This window comes from Perna viridis, chromosome 7, assembly GCF_037379345.1.
Source record: "Perna viridis isolate PV_CMFRI_1.1 ecotype Kerala chromosome 7, ASM3737934v1, whole genome shotgun sequence".
In the NCBI taxonomy this organism is placed as follows: domain Eukaryota; kingdom Metazoa; phylum Mollusca; class Bivalvia; order Mytilida; family Mytilidae; genus Perna; species Perna viridis.
Genome location: NC_142451.1, coordinates 24,133,835 through 24,150,389, shown reverse-complemented (window position 1 = coordinate 24,150,389; position 16,555 = coordinate 24,133,835). Strand labels below are relative to the sequence as shown.

The 16,555-nt window shown below is 33.8% G+C and overlaps 1 protein-coding gene across 1 annotated transcript; it reads right to left on the bottom strand.

Moving 5' to 3' along the window:
* Positions 1-3,404: 3,404 nt before the first annotated feature.
* On the bottom strand, positions 3,405-15,707 carry LOC148611913 (1-acyl-sn-glycerol-3-phosphate acyltransferase alpha-like). Its single transcript, XM_088595433.1, has 6 exons — positions 15,515-15,707; positions 13,275-13,408; positions 9,589-9,764; positions 8,351-8,446; positions 5,744-5,816; positions 3,405-3,743 (listed from the first exon to the last, which is right to left on the bottom strand). Exons 1-6 carry the CDS (start codon positions 15,703-15,705, stop codon positions 3,625-3,627), a joined length of 789 nt encoding a protein of 262 aa, XP_088451559.1. The 5' UTR covers positions 15,706-15,707; the 3' UTR covers positions 3,405-3,624.
* Between the last annotated feature and the right edge of the window lie 848 nt (positions 15,708-16,555).

Genomic DNA, 16,555 nt, shown 5'->3' with positions numbered 1-16,555 from the left:
TAAAGAAACAATCGAACCAAAGTTACCGGAAAATGTCAAATTTACTTCACGGAAGAAGGTGCTGGAAAACAACAAAAACAGATGGAAGGAAATAGAAGAAACTGTATCAAAGAATCAGTTCCTGGAAATAATTGACCTTAAAACCTCAGACTTAAGAGATCATGTAAAAAGGATACAGAACCAGTATTCTGAAATGGGAAAACTCAGAGAAAACTTGCCGGAAAAAGAAATAGTTCTCTGGATGGACTTCGCCGAGAACTTTATGTGTACCTCCGTTGAGGCAGTCCAATCATCATATTGGAACCAGGCCATGGTAAGTTTGCATACCATGGTGGCGTATTTTCCACAAGATGGAGACCAACGTCTTCAGAGCTATGTTGCGGTTTCAGATGTATTTTCGCACAATGCTACTGTCGTGTATACCATACTGAAAAACTTGTACCACAGCTGAAGGTCGACTATCCTGAGTTGAGTAAAATACACTACCTTACTGACTCCCCTACTAGCCAATACCGAAACAAAACAATATTTAGGTACTAGCAGACCATAGTGATGACTTTGGAGTGGAGGATAGATGGAATTATTTAGAGTCGGGCCATAGAAAAGGCCCATGTGACGGCCTAGGAGCCAGTATTAAAAGAGGAGCAGACATGGCCATCCGCCAAGGAAAAGTACTGATTAATAATGGTGAAGATTTTACGCTTGGGCCAAACAAACAGAAGAGAATGGAAGCAAGATAAAATATTTATTTTACAATCAAGGTGAAGTTGATAATGCTGAGAAAATCCTGCAGGAAAAAGAAAAGCCTCTTCCGGGAACACAATCATGACAAGGGATATGTCTTGTTCCTACAACGAATGTCTAATGGACGTTAGAACCAGTACTCATTCATGGAAACTGTACACACTTTGTAAAGCAGGAAATGGAAATGATAACAATGATAAAACTGATCAAGTCATTGAAGAAATGGAAACAGAAGAGCTATTGGCCGAGCCCGATCATGAGATTAAAATAAATTCGTGGGTTTCGTGTGCATACGAGAGCAATTGGTACATCGGACAGGTAGTAACAGTTGACCATGATGATCCTGACAATGAATTCGAGGTAAATTTTCTTACAAAATCAGGAAAATATGGGAAGTACAAATGGCCCACTCCTGATCGTGACGAGATTTGGAGGGCTAGAAAACACATTCTGACCGTTTTACAACACGAACCAAGACCAACTGGAAAGACTAAACGCACAGTAGGTACATACGAAATTGACCAAAGAGAAATTGACAATGCAGAAAAAGTATTCAGCCGATACAAGTAGACTTTGTGGTATCAGAATCGGTTAGAATTGAATTAGCCGGACTTAAAGATGTGGAACAAAGATATATAAAGCAACGTTGTTAAATATTCATGACGTTTTGGCTGTAAATTACGGGAAGTTGCTCTCTAATTGTTCTTTTTAAATATGAAGTGTAACATTGGTTGTAATGACTAACTTCTGTAACACCACAACCTGATCAAAGTGCAACCCCATATTAACAAGAAACAACAAAACGCCAATATCTTTATAGGAATATTATTTTAATCGTAAATGTTTGAACAAATTATATATATATACCCTATAGATTTTACAGAAGTAAGCTGTTGACAAAAAAGATTATGATTTTCATTTTTAGTGTATTAATTGAACTTCGTTTATTTTTCTTCAGTGAGGCTTTTGTAAAAGCTTAAATTATCTGTGTTTTGTAGAAACTAGCATGGTATTGGAAAACACTATCAAAATTATCGCTAATAGTCATACATCTTTACATTCTTTTTGGCAAATGTTGAATATAACTTCCGTAACGGGACTTGATTAAGTTATAAAATTAGAACTAATCAATATTTGTGGAGGAATTTTTATTGCTGTCTCGTCCAATATGCATACATGAAATAAATGTGACAGTTCAGCACTTTTGGTGAAGTATTATTTTCGGTTTCCCTTTTCAATAGATAGACCAATTTCATTAGAACAACTCTGTCAACATATTTAAAAGCAGTTTTTGGCATGAAATGGGTTGTGTCCTTATAGTATGACTTATAATGTACCGTTATTCGAAGAATTGGGATTGATTTTACATACGATGGGGACATCACGTTTTGTAGGTTTAAATTGGTCTGTAGCTGTAGCTCTCTGGGTAGAAATCTGCCCTACATTATACCAGTGTGTCCTACTTAACTACTTCAGAACACCTGTGTGGTCTTTTTGACACTGCCTTTTAAGTTTGAATAGCTTTCAATTATGATGACCTTAACCTCTATATCATGCCACCCACCACAGTGTTTGGGTAGCTTGTATTCTAAATACAAGTGACTTACTTGTACCTGATTGGATAGATGTTGCATACGTTGTTTCTGTCCGATTGAACCGGGGCAGGTTACCCGCTACCCTTCCGTCCGAACGTAACAAGCTCCGCCTACTCTCTATTACGGTTCAAAATGTCAACAAAACAAGGTCTCTCGTGGTAAATTATCGAAACTTCAATAATAAATGTAATTTTTGTAGCAAATTTGGTATCAGCATACAGGAAAATGGTTCCGGAATCGAACTAGGTAGGTGTGACATGCACAATTTCAACTTGGAAGTCGTTACAAGCGGTTGAAGGGCGATATTCCGCAGTACCGCTAAATCTCCAACTTTTTATATGGCAAATCGTTCTGACCCCAACCCGACATATCAATATCCAATTAAAAAAGAGTAGGGTTGCAGGGTCAGAGGAAATTCGGACTAGGTTCTTGACAGCGGAACAGCGGAGATACACGTACGTACATCCACGTGTTTCCCGAAGTTTTTATAAACATTGTATTCACTTATTTAAATAAGTGAAAATCAGTAGAAAAAGACTTGAAACCTATCAGAAAAGATGAATTTATTTTTACTGAAACGTAATCTTAACCTATATTTTTTTATTTGTTTGATTGAAGGAAATGATGGATTTTCTCCGTAAGGACAGTATTTTTTGTTACTTCCGGGACATGACTTTTCGTTGGTATATTGGGGAACCTTAAGGGAAATTTTGAAAGTATACGTAATAACCGTAGAGCTCACACCGCTTCGCGGCGCTCGTTATTAAAACTACTCAGTAGCCTACTAAGATTTGTATTGAAATTGGAACTGGTCCTTTTCAACTAGCTGTAACTGCTAGTAGTGCTTAGTTTGTACATTAGTTAATTTATATTCAGTTTATTTATTTCCGTTGTAACAAGGGACTCGGATATTTTTGAACTGATTTTAGGTGTGTTTCATTGTGTAATATTTTTTCCACAGTGGCCGTTTTTAAAGGCCAAATTTGTGACGCATGTCACAGTTTACTCATCGAGAGCACCAATGTCAGTATGTCAGTCCCCCCTTTTTTTGGGGGGGGGGTCATATTGCAGATGCTTAAGTGTTTTTTGCGTGTGCTGTCCTAAGTTCTGTATGTAGAGTAAATCATCCATGTTTCCCGTGTTCACGTTTTTGTCATGTGCTTTGGATTTTGGAGTATCTGAATTGTCTTTTAGTTTGGATGCTTCGGTATATTTTTTTCTTTTGCAGATATTTTGACTATATGGACGAGTTATTTATTTTAAAAATCGTATGACTGCATTGTTTCTAGGTTTGACTAAAAACGTGCAGCATCTGTTTACGGATAAACTTCATCAGTTTTGGGACATCATCAGCAGCTAGACCTTTAGTAGACACTTTAGGCAGACATGTTACAGTAATCGTTCCTGAAAAAGAACATGTTACAGTAATCGTTCCTGAAAAAGAATATGGTTAGTGTTGATAATATTGAAACTAGATATACTGTAAGCACCGTAAGCAACTCACAAAGAGAATACACCCGTTTAAAATGCAGTTGAATGTATGACCAGTAGTCAACTTTCCCCCTTTGCAGCCCCCCTCGGACAGTAACACTATTTCTTAATGCTCATCCACATGTTTACCAAACATTCCAATATAAAATCCCTTGAATGGTTTAGGTGGAGTATATGCATCTTTGGATTTCACTGACAGTTACTACATGTATATTCCTCTGTGCACATCTACAGATGATGCAAAATCTTCCTATAAAGTTTCGTCAAAATCCCTTGAGCGATTAAAGAGGATTTGTGCTTACGATTTTGTAAGATAAGTTTAGATACCTTTTTGTTAATCCAGTCAAGTTAGATACTTTTAGAAGAATTTTGGTTCATTTGTTAGAAGGAGAGAAGTGTCTAAACTGTCAGGAAAAAGCAGTCGTAATCTCTTTCAGACATTTAATTTTAAGTATGGTAGGCAAAATTATCTTTCAAATATTGACGATTTTTATGCGTCAAGATTGAAGTTATTAACTAAAACCGATATTCTTTCATTATACAGCACTCTTTGTAGAATGCACATGAGAGAAAATTGTAAGTGTATGCTATGTAATGTAAATGCTCAAGAGACTGTAGAACACTTTCTACTTGAATGTTCAGCTTATGGTGATATTAGAAATATCGTAGTCTTATGTATAAAACACTATTTTAATTCGTCTTTTTATAATCTGGATATAACAAAGTTATTGCCCTTTTATAAACTATATTTTCTTATTGGTAATTTTTATGTACACTTTCGATGAATGTATGGGCAGATTTTTCTATTCTATAGGAAAAAACTGCTGATTGAATGTTACTCGCGGAGAAAAGAATCTTTTTGTTAATTTTTTTTTAAAGAAATGTGTAGAGAATTATGATCAGTGACGGTTTTAGTTTTGACAAGTATTAATTCTTTATTATGAAAGGTATTGTTTTATAAAATTATGTATTAAGTTAAGCTCGTTTTTTATTTTAATATTAGACTTTTAGTACTGTGTATGGTTAGACGCAGTCATTGAGACCCCGGCAATAACTGCCCCCGTTGTAAAGGGGTAGTTTCTAAATAAATATATAACCAAGTTAGATTATCACCCTTTGAAGTCCCCGACAGTAAACACATATGATACCCAATCTTCCTCGCCAATGTCATCAAAATCCCATGAGCGGTTTAGGTGGATGCGCTTACAAGAAATGTAGACAGAGGAACGAACAAACAGACATACAGACAGACGGAGTGATTCCTATATACCCCAAACCGTAAATTAATGTATAATATTTGTAACAGTGAGCAAACCCTGGTTTTGACCCCCTTTCATAACTTTCTAGTTTAACTGAATTCATCTACATGCTAAAAGAAAAATATTTTTATGTTGTAATTTATAATCATCGGTCATTGCCTTTATACCCAGTCTTGATAGTAAGATTATAGAATCATGAACCAACTGCATATCAATAGAGTTAAAAGAAAGTAGACATGTGATCTCACAAAATCCATTTAATATTAGAATAACTTTTAATATAAAATGTAAATGGGTTGGTAGTAAATTTATGATAACAATGTGGTCCCGTCATACTGCTTTTAATCACCACCTAGGCTGTTCGATGGATTTTAATGAAAGTATACCGACATGCTATATGTACAATGTATTTCTATTTCTAGAGTATTTTCACAAGTGTAATGACGCGGAATCTTAGAGTGAAATCTTCAAAAATGTCATATTGTGCACCTTTTATTTTAAATTTTGATCTGAACGAACGTTTCATTTATATATCGTACATGAACTCGGTACAGTGTAATGGGGGGGGGGGGGGCTGAGATATCTCCTCATTCTTCAAAGTAAAAGCTTGATTTATAACAACCCAACATTTCCCAATTCTACTGTTGTACATACCTGGTGTGAATTTCTTTTCTCTTTTGCTGTAGAAATTTGAGTAGGATGATATAACCACTGGTACAATGGGGACCTGCAAAAACAAAAAAACAAAAAACAAAAACAAACAAACAACAAACAAACAGAAAGACAAACAAACAAACATAAAACAATTAGTCTGGTTAATTCCGATAACGAACGAGAATCTAGCCTACTAAACGTTTTGTGTTGGTGCTACTTCTTAGAGGGAGGAATGCGTGGCATTTAGCCACACGAGTCTGTGATGCCCTTTGATAATCGAGACTGCACACACGCTTCACTAAAGGATTCAACGTGTCTCTGCCTTGAAAGTTCTGATAACTATACCAAAAGATTATATATTGTTAATTGTTTCCATTTTTTCCCTCTGCAAATGGAAAACATTAATTGCTTGCTGAAATATAAAAGATGATTAGTGTGGCACCAGATTTATATAGAATATGCCAACTAACATATAATTTGGGTGACCTTATTTGGACATTTGGTCAGCATTGTTAATTTTTGTTTCTATTTAATATTTTTTTCATTGATTTTTAGAAAAAAATTCCTTATACATGTGTAATGCCTTTTAATTTTCATTTTATTTTAATGTGTTAGGTTTGTATCATAGTCGGCTCTGAAAATAAACTTCGTCAGGCGACATGAAATTGTGTGACATTTAGTAAAATGAATGCTAACTTTGCTAGCAAAATATTTGCAGTTCATGCATGAAAAAAAAACGTGGAAACAGAAGTTCCAAATCAGACCAAAATGTGTAAAATCATGCAAATTTGCCAAAACAAAAAACAAAAAAAAACAAAAAAAAACACGATTTTGTGAAATATGTTTCTATGCATGATGTGTTGGCCACTCATGTCGACAGCCTAGATACTATTGTAGAACAAAAACTTATGACAAAATATCTAGTTTGTCGAATAACGTGGCCAACATTTTCAGGTAAAAAAAAAACATTCCAAAACTTCCCAGTTCTATAAGAATTACCGTTGTGTGTTGCATGAAGAATAATTACATATTTAGAGTTGTCATTTGCGCCACATACTTTTATAAAATTATTTTAATTGCGCCACAATGGGAAACTTCTTTGCGTTAGTCTACACGTACACGTACTGCAGCCAACTAGATTATATGCAAGTATGCATAAAAAGTTCAACAGAAATTAATATGAAGATCCTGAATAACAAAAAGGGGACGTAGATGTAAAACAAATAAAAAAAACCTATCCTGTTACAGTATGTACTGTTGTGATGTACCTAGAGGATCTTAGGAACATACACTCGAGACCTTCGTAAAGAAGTACGAGCAGCAAGTACTTAAGACTAGCATGTAAAAGAAAGAGAAAACATGTACTGTGTTTTAAAAAAGATACCCGACGCATATTCTCGCTGTTAATACCCAAATCTGATTAAATCTTTATTTGGTGAACTGTGTAATCATTGCACTATGTTCGTATTTCAGTTATTTTATTGGTCCAACAAGTGGACTATTTCCAATTAACCAATTTATAAAAGATTATTCAATATAGAAAAGTGATCGAAAATATTCCGGACACCAATGCCCCCAATGGAGTCTTAAATTTCACGGTTGCTATCACAGCTCTTCAATGAAATGCGAGGTAGTAAACTACATCGGTTAGGTTGCCATGGTTAAGCATCATGGATGTCATATAATGTTAAAGCGAACTCAATACTGACTGCGTCGGAAATATGGGACAGCATCATATGTTATGAGTTATTCAAAATGGACGAAGGGCGATATGGCGCAAACATGATTGGCGCAAAATTTAACAGATATATGTCTCAGAATGTGACGACTCTATTCGCTACACTGCTCCATCTGATCAAATTGATACAGGGAAGATAATGTAAACTTTTAAAGGGTTTGAAAAATTCCCAACCATGTTAGAACTGTCAAATTTGCGATGCAAAGTTTTGGTCGTTCCCCCCACGGGACTCGAAGTCGTACCGGTGTCTCGTAATACCATACAACGTGTACTAAGCCCTAGATTAATCTTACGAGGAGGAATGAACCGGCCAGCGAAAGCTCTATTTTAATATAGCCTAGCTGGCCGAGTGGTCTAGGGCGCTGGACTTTGTGCAGGCGGTGTTGCCATAGATGTCACATTCTGAGACGTTTGTATATATATAATATATACATATGCGCAGGAGATTGTCTTGAGAGTAGAACAGATAATTTATCAGGATTCTGCTTTAATAGACACGTTACAGTGAAAACCGTCTTAACCGACCATTTATGATCTTTATAATTTGCTCAGTTTAGATAGATGGTGTTCAGTTTAGACAGGCACTCGGTTTGCGAAGGTTTAAAATAATTTTATAAATTGAAATAATTGGAATTTCAAAGATGTCTGGTTTAGAAAGGTTTTTGTATTATTCAGGGTTGGGTTTAGAAGATTTCACTGTAGTAGAAACGAATGTATTGGACAGTTTTTAAAGCTTAAAACGAATAATAATACTTTTTACAAGTATTTTTATTTTCTCGCAAAATGAAGTACGCATGCATAATTTTTAGTATCTTCCTCAAATATTTTGTCTATATTATGATTGGAAAGTTATGGAAACAATATTTTACCTGTGCAATAACAGACAAATGAAAAGCACCTTTCTTGAATGGTAACATGGCTCCGTCATTGTTCCTTGTGCCCTCAGGGAAAACAAATACCCTTACCTTAAACAGAATTTATAAGGCATGATGTTTTAACACTCACAAAACAAAACCAACAACACAACACAGCACGACAAATTAAAAATTTAGGTAAACCTGAGAGGAGACGAACAGGCTCGTTGACGGAAATCTAGTTTGCAGAACATAAAAAGTATTTGCTATTCTGAAGCATAGAAAATATTTACTTGAGGATCCATAGACTAGTGTCCATCTTTCAAAGCGAGACAACATATATCACAGATAAGCAATCCTTATTATGTGTTTGGGGAATAACCTAGGATCATCAAAACAAAGGCATTTTATTTGCTTTCAAAATAATAATATTTCAAAAAAAGCGACAAATCTTAAAACATTTATCTGTATGTCATTAACGTAAGTAGGAAAAAAGTCTCTCTTCTCGCCGCAATATGTCATCCACTGCTTACTACCGGGGAAGTGGAAGTCGGATTTTAAACAAGACATGAAATGAACCCAATTGAAATCAATTTTATTTAGAACTTCTAAAGCATGCTCTAGTAAAACAAATGTATTTACTAATTCTCACGAGCATACCAGTCGTAGATTTATTACGAAATGATATTGTGCATCGTCACCTTTAATTTTGCTGTGGTGGTTTTAATTAATTTGAAAAGCGCTGCATAAAATGTAGGTCATGCCGCTACTCCAACACTCCCCATATTTTGATACCCCGCTGTTTTGATAAAGCCATCCGCACCCTCAAAACCTACTTAACATGTATTGTGTAGAATTCATAGGTCTATAAGTCACCAATCTATTGATCAGATCTATGTTGCATTAAATAAATTTTACATGCGTTTAATGAAATCATTTTGAATTTTAATCACTCTACCACATCGCCGACTGATGTTATTTCAATTTTTGTACGGTTAATTCAGAAACTTTAATGCTGTTTATATCATGAAGTAACGAAAAAATATTCCTTTAGTTACGCACAATCTAAACAATTAGCGACGCGTTATTTGTAAATCGAATTCTTCAAAAAATAAATCTCATATAGCATTTCTTGATGTGAATTGACAATTTAATTTTGACAGTAAGTATATCAAATTTTAATGTTGACATCACTTAATAATTACCCTTAAAAGTAATAGACAAATTATATTTTAATTGGTTTGAATACAAACCTTCTTTTTCTTGATTTCATCTGATGTTTTGTTAATTGCGCTGACGGCTTTATCTTTGTTCGACCTATCTATGAACACAGTTCCAATCAAATACAAAGACAATCCAAAGGGACCAGCATATAACAGTTCTTTCTTGGCCACAGCCACACATTTCTCTGGCCAAATGTCCATCATAGCTATTATAAGTTAGATAATATACTCCTTTTCAAAAGTTACTTAAAAAAACTTCGGAATTCATGCAAACAATCTAGTTTTTAAAAGAACGAACAAATATGGCGTCATTATCACGAGTGTCCCTCGCTGTACAGACCGTACGTTCAGGTCCATTTAGATTATTCTGTCCACGTTCGTCTAACCCGGTCTTGACTTTTTATGAGCAACTCGGCAGAGGACGCTTACTCTACCGGTGAACCTGGTCCATACTCCCGTTTTTTGTGGAGTCATTTGCTCATTTGCTTTTGTTACTTTTTATGTATTATTTTAGTTACTTTATGTTCTTTGCTGTTTTTGTCTGTTTTCTATGTCTGGTCTTTGTCTCTAGATTACATTCTTCCGATTTCCCCTAGAATCTTGGTTCCCTTTATTACTCTTTTAAATTCCATGATTGTGTGATCAAATCAGTAAAGAAAACAAAAACTTGAACCCTATGAGTAACAGAACAGACACACACAAAGACCTAAAGATATATAATTTTGATCACAACATGACAGTTGCTCTACAAATTTCGGAAAATTTCGAGTCTGATTACTGTGAAGAACCCAAACCCTAAACCTTACCCCCAGGGTTTGGGTTCTACATCGGCCAAATAGATAGACTTGTCTGTTCCGATTTATATCATTAGTAGTAATACGAAATTCACTAAAAACCACTTAAACGCTGAGGCTTCATTCCTGTACTACAGAACTTGTTTGAGTTGGATTTGGCTACTTCTTTCGATATTTTTGGAATTGAGTGCTTGTTTTACTTATTTTTTTATTCAGATCTTGTGTATTTGGTTTAAGCGTTGCTGGAAAGAGATTACACTTTGAAACTCGTGTACAGCACACAAAAAATCGACCTATTAAAATAAGTGAGTTTCCCTTTGCCCGATGTACAACATATATTCTCAGATTGTACTGCATGTGACAAGGTTTCAGGTAAATAATACAGTAAGACTAAATGTGTTTTTATGGCACTTTGATCAATTACCGTTACAATTACAAGGATTAATATATAAGGGAACACCATTAGCACACCTTGCCTGTTGTACATATTTTGTATCAATTGTTATTTAACAATGTCAAATTAAATGCACACTTTAATAAACAATATCCAATCCTGTTGTACTTTTATCAATGAATACATTTGATGTAACACAAGGTACCTGTTTTTGTCTAAGTAGCACTCCAGATATGAATCATGCAAATTTGATTCATAGTTGGAAAATCTACATATTTTTATTTTTAATATTTTGTTTAAAATACTATAGTTAACAGAAATTAACATTTGGTTTTTCATATAGCCCTTATTCTTAGGAGATTATAATTATATAGAATGAACGGTAGAATTCAATATTAAGGGAGATAACTCTGTAAATGACACTATAGTACAATATAAACTGTTAGATTTTTAATGTGGATTATCTTCTGTGGGTAGATAGATTGGAATGAATATATATTTCATCATATTGACCAAAAAACAACTTAATAATAAAAATAAAAATATGTAGCTTTTTTGGAGAGTATCACATATTACAAATCTTGCCTTATTTTTGCGAAGACTAAAACTTAATCGGAGCAAAAATACGAGGAACAAGTTCAATAACTGACTTGTTTTTTGTCTATTTAAAATATTTGAAAACTCATACTAAAACATGATGTTTAAAGTTAAATGCATTGACAGTATTCATAATAAATGCTATGGGTAGACCGAGAAGTTGATCAAAGGGAAAATTGGTGATTTGCAAGAAAAAAGGAGAAAAGAATCAAGATATTTAAAAGTACATGATTTGACAATATTGGAGGGATTTCTATGGCTAGACTGAGAAGTTGATCAAAAGGAAAATATAATTTGCTAGAAAAATGGATGAAGAATCAAAATGACTATGATGAGAAATTCAGATCATAAATGCGAGAAAAAATATAAACAAGGCTTAAATAAACTTTCAATGTATGAATTCATTAATAAAGTTAACAATAGATAAATGAACATTGTCACACAACTGTAGCAGTGCAGATAAATTATGACTTTGATTAATCCAAATTGCATTTACATGAGTTATCTAAGTGGAATATAATTTTTATTTTATTCGTTATATTAATTGTTGGGGTTCATGATATTACTTTATGCATACATAGAAAACAAAGAGTATGACTTCTACAATAATTTTTTGTTTCTATTTTCAAGCAATATTCAGCGATACGTGTCAATTATGATTGTAGCATGAAACAATCATTATGAATGATAACACAGTTTTCCAATGAAGCGGTTTTATAAAACAATTTCTTTTGAAATATATCATAAATTTATAAACTAACAGAATAGGTTCACCAAAACAAATCCAATTTAAATTTGGTTAGTTAATTATTATAAAAATAACTGTCACATAATTGAATAAGTGAACAGACTAGACGATTGTAATCAACCCCATTTAGCAAATACTTTTTATGAGTTCCAAGGTTGTTCTTAAAAAAATGTTTAGCTGATTATTTATATTGGAAGTTTAAAGGTGAACATTTGCGAGCGTTTCTTTAAAATAGGTATACTAAGTTTAAGTGCATAATACCATTTTTGTGAAACAATAATAAAAAATAGCAAGAAATTTCTTTCATTGACTCATAAAGCACCATTTATAAAGAAAATTGTACAATGAAATTGGCGTATTTAATTGTTTGCACAGTAAATGTAACTATTTTGATTTCAAAGAACTTTACTTCATGTAAACGCTGTATGCAATTACCACTGATACAATATATATATAAAGTGCGTTATAACAAAATAAAACCAATGGTGTGGTCACACATGTGTTCGATCTAAATTTATTCAATGAAGTGCTTAAAGTCAGTTCGATGACAATATTGATTTTTCCATTATTAAGTATAATCTGTGTAAGAACCAGGCAACGGGTGTCACATATCATTAACTTTCTCAATTTGGCCATTTTTGCCTCAAATATGTTCAATACATATAGAAAACAACCCAAAAAGCTACTTAATTTTATCCTGAAGTATTTTTTAACTGCTTATATAGGAAAAAAAGCAGAAAAAAATTCTTGTTATTTTTCCGCAGTACATTTCAACTAAATTTCACCTACCAATATCTTAAAAAGGCAAACTTTGCAAACACTTCAATGGTTGTTTTTGGAGGTTATAAAGTATAAATACTTGGATGATGCAATAACATCTCTGTGTTTTTTTCTTGTTCGTATGTAACATCTTATACGTACACATTTTGCCGGATTTCTTGACGGAGAAGGACTAAAATTTATGATGTAACTTACATCGAATGATTTAGATTTCTTTTTTTGTTTTGTTTTGTTTGTTTGTTTGTTTTTTCTTTTTTTGGTAAAAATATCATAAAACATAAGTCTACATCGTAATCAAAATTAGATTAAACATTGAGGTTAAACCTTAAATAAAAAATGGTTATTAAAACCAACGCTAGTAAATTTAGACATGACTTCATTCTGAGTTTGGCATGTTACTTACCGATCAGATCAAGTGAACTCTGATGATTACAGACAATGATATAGGGATCGTCATGTTTAAGATTTTCTCTCCCCCTTACTTCTACGGAGAGTCCAAACACACCTCTGAAGTGCTTCACTAACCATGACGCAAATCTGTTATAAAGTTAATAACGTAATAATAAAATATAAATATTTTGGAATACATCATAATTGTCTTGTAAGAGAGTAATCATGGGAACCAAGGTTATAGCGGCGGTAATCAAAAGAATGCAATCCAGGGACAAAGACCAGACATGGAAAACAGACAAAAACAGCAAAGAACATAAAGTAACTAAAATCATACATACAAAGTAACAAAAGCAAACGAGCAACTCGGACTCCACTAAAAACTGGGAGCATCGAACAGGTGCACCGGTAGAGTAAGTGTCCTCTGCTTTTCTAGAAACACCCGCCGAGTTGCTCATAAAAAGTCAAGTCCGGGGTAGACGAACGTGGACAGAATAATCTAAATGGACCTGAACGTACGGTCTGTACAGCAAGAACACTCCAGATAATAACGCCATATTTGTTCGTTCTTTTAAAAACTAAATCATTTGCATGAATTCCGAAGTTTTCTTTAAAGTAACTTTTGAATTTGATTCATGGGTTAAAACTTGTGAGGTATGGGATCTACTGTTTTCTTAGAAAGATCTCTGATGCTTCATTATGCTCCGTAATTATTTATTTTTCAGTAAATATTAATCATTTAACTTAAATTTTGAAGGTAACCTGCATTCCTGGCTCAAAAATATACAGTCGTTTGGTTTCATTTTTAAATCAATGATATATTTTGTTGTTTGTTTTGTTTATTTTTGTTTTCTTTTTTTTGGTCTTGCATAATTGTTGTAAGTTTCATAAGTTTAAAATTGATCTTAGGTTATGACGCCATGGTAAAAATAACATTGTAACGTCATGACCTTTCAACCATTTGTACACATAACACTTATTCTGAAATCATTCACACAACTATTAGCACAAGGCAAGCCTTCATTAAAGTGTTTTTCGTATTATCAACGTATCCCTGTAACTAATATTTCAATCATTAAGAGGTAGTCCTTTGAAGGCACACACAGTGCCCGGCATAAGATACACATTTCTCCCATAGAAATCACAAACCAATACTTCTAAAACTTATAAAACTGATTTATTCAACGGATCATACTTTTCCTTTCCTCATTTGTCTACCCCGGACTTGACTTTTTATGAGCAACTCGTCGGGTGTTTTTAGAAAAGCAGAGGACGCTTACCCTACCGGTGCACCTGGTCGATGCTCCCAGTTTTTAGTGGAGTCCGAGTTGCTCATTTGCTTTTGTTACTTTGTATGTATGATTTTAGTTACTTTATGTTCTTTGTTGTGTATGTCTGTTTTCCATGTCTGGTCTTTGTCCCTGGATTGCATTCTTTTGATTACCGCTACAACCTTGGTTCCCTTGATCACTCTTTCTAAAAGAGGAATGTTGGATTGTAATTAACTAAAATAGTAAGAATGAATAAATACTAAGTTTGCTGCACACACAAAAAAATTGAGAATAAAGGGAAATAATTCATTGTTCTATTCATAACACCGAGGCTTCATTTCTTGTATTGGACATAGTTAAAATTATCGATGCTATATTCAGATTCCTTATTTTTTATTTAGATCTTGCCTGTATATTTTTTTCTCGTTGTCTTTGTCTTCTTCTTACCTCTGATTACGGATCACCCTGTGCACTAATGTTTATCACTGGCTTTGTTGAATTCATTAAGACGATGAAAACGGCCTTTTTTCTTACCATATCTTGCCATTTTAAATTTCATAATGTGAGTGAGTTTTTTCATATGTTTAGTCGTAGAATCGTAGAATAAATAGAATTTACTTGGAGCTCTTAGTGCTGTACCAACTGAAACTTATACAATATTATCAAACAAAAACATTTACGTTTGCAAGTAATAATTTTTTCTCTTCTTATTACAACGGCAAGTGAATGCAACACCTTTTCGAATATCCGTAAAAAGATCCTTTCAGAATCAGATATAGATAGGAGTTACATTTCTGTAACTTATGACAACATCAACTGAACAAGACTACGTACAATAAAAATAACTCCTTGCGTACAATTTACAATACTGATACAATACTTGTATAACAGTATTGCATTTAAGTACAGTGAACGAGATCCTGATTTTATATACTATGATGTAAATTACTTTGTCAACATAAATAAGAAGAGTTGTACGTACTGAACATTTTCTGGTCTCCTTGGTCGAAGCAGTGAATATATGACAGTTACAATTGAACCCAACGTAACCATGAAATAGTAGATTGAAATCTTAATATAGTATTTAAAACTGTTGCTAAGTTCATAAATGAAAAGTAAAGTTAACACACAGGCAATGGCTCCAAACTGCATCCAATGTAATCCGACCAACATCATTCTTCAAGTATGAATCTTCGATTGAGTATTGCAAAATCGATAATCGGTGGGTCAAAGTATACAACATATAATGGGGTGATTATGATTCATCATCCCAGTATCCAGTTAAAATATTAATACAATATTATTTATTTCCAAAATTTTTCAGATAAAAAAAACAAAACAAGACAACTATTCAAAATGTCAGGGACATATAAAATATTTTGACTTATAATAATGTAGTTGATTCAGTATGGACCTATTTGCACCGCCACGAGGATACTAGTAGCTGAAAATTGATTTGAATCTACTAATAAATGTAGAGACCAAGTAATTTAAATGCAATTTAAGTTATTTTAGATACTGTAAAACCATAATTTACCGTCACCATTAGACGACAAAATATAACGGTATTGTCAGTAAGACCATAATTAAAGAAAATTTCACAACCGACAGTCCGGGACAAATGATGTGTTAGAATAGAGAATAGATCCACGTGGTCTGTAATAGATATATTGATAGCTTGACTTTTTATGAGTAACTCGGCGGGTGTTTCTAGAAATGCAGAAGACGCTTACCCTACCGGTGCATCGATATATATATATATATATAATAGCGCCCTAGACCACTCAGGCAGCTATGCTATCCTTTTTGTTCTGAAAAATTCCCAATGATATTAGAACTGTTATATTTGCGTACCAAATGTTTGGTCGTTCCCCCTGCGGGACTCGAACTCGTACCGCTGTGATATCTATGGCATCACCGCTTACACAAAGTCAAGCGCTCTAGACCACTCGGCAAGCTAGGCTATATAAAAATATAGCTTTTGCTGACCGGGTCATTCCTCCTCGTAGGATTTATCTAGGGT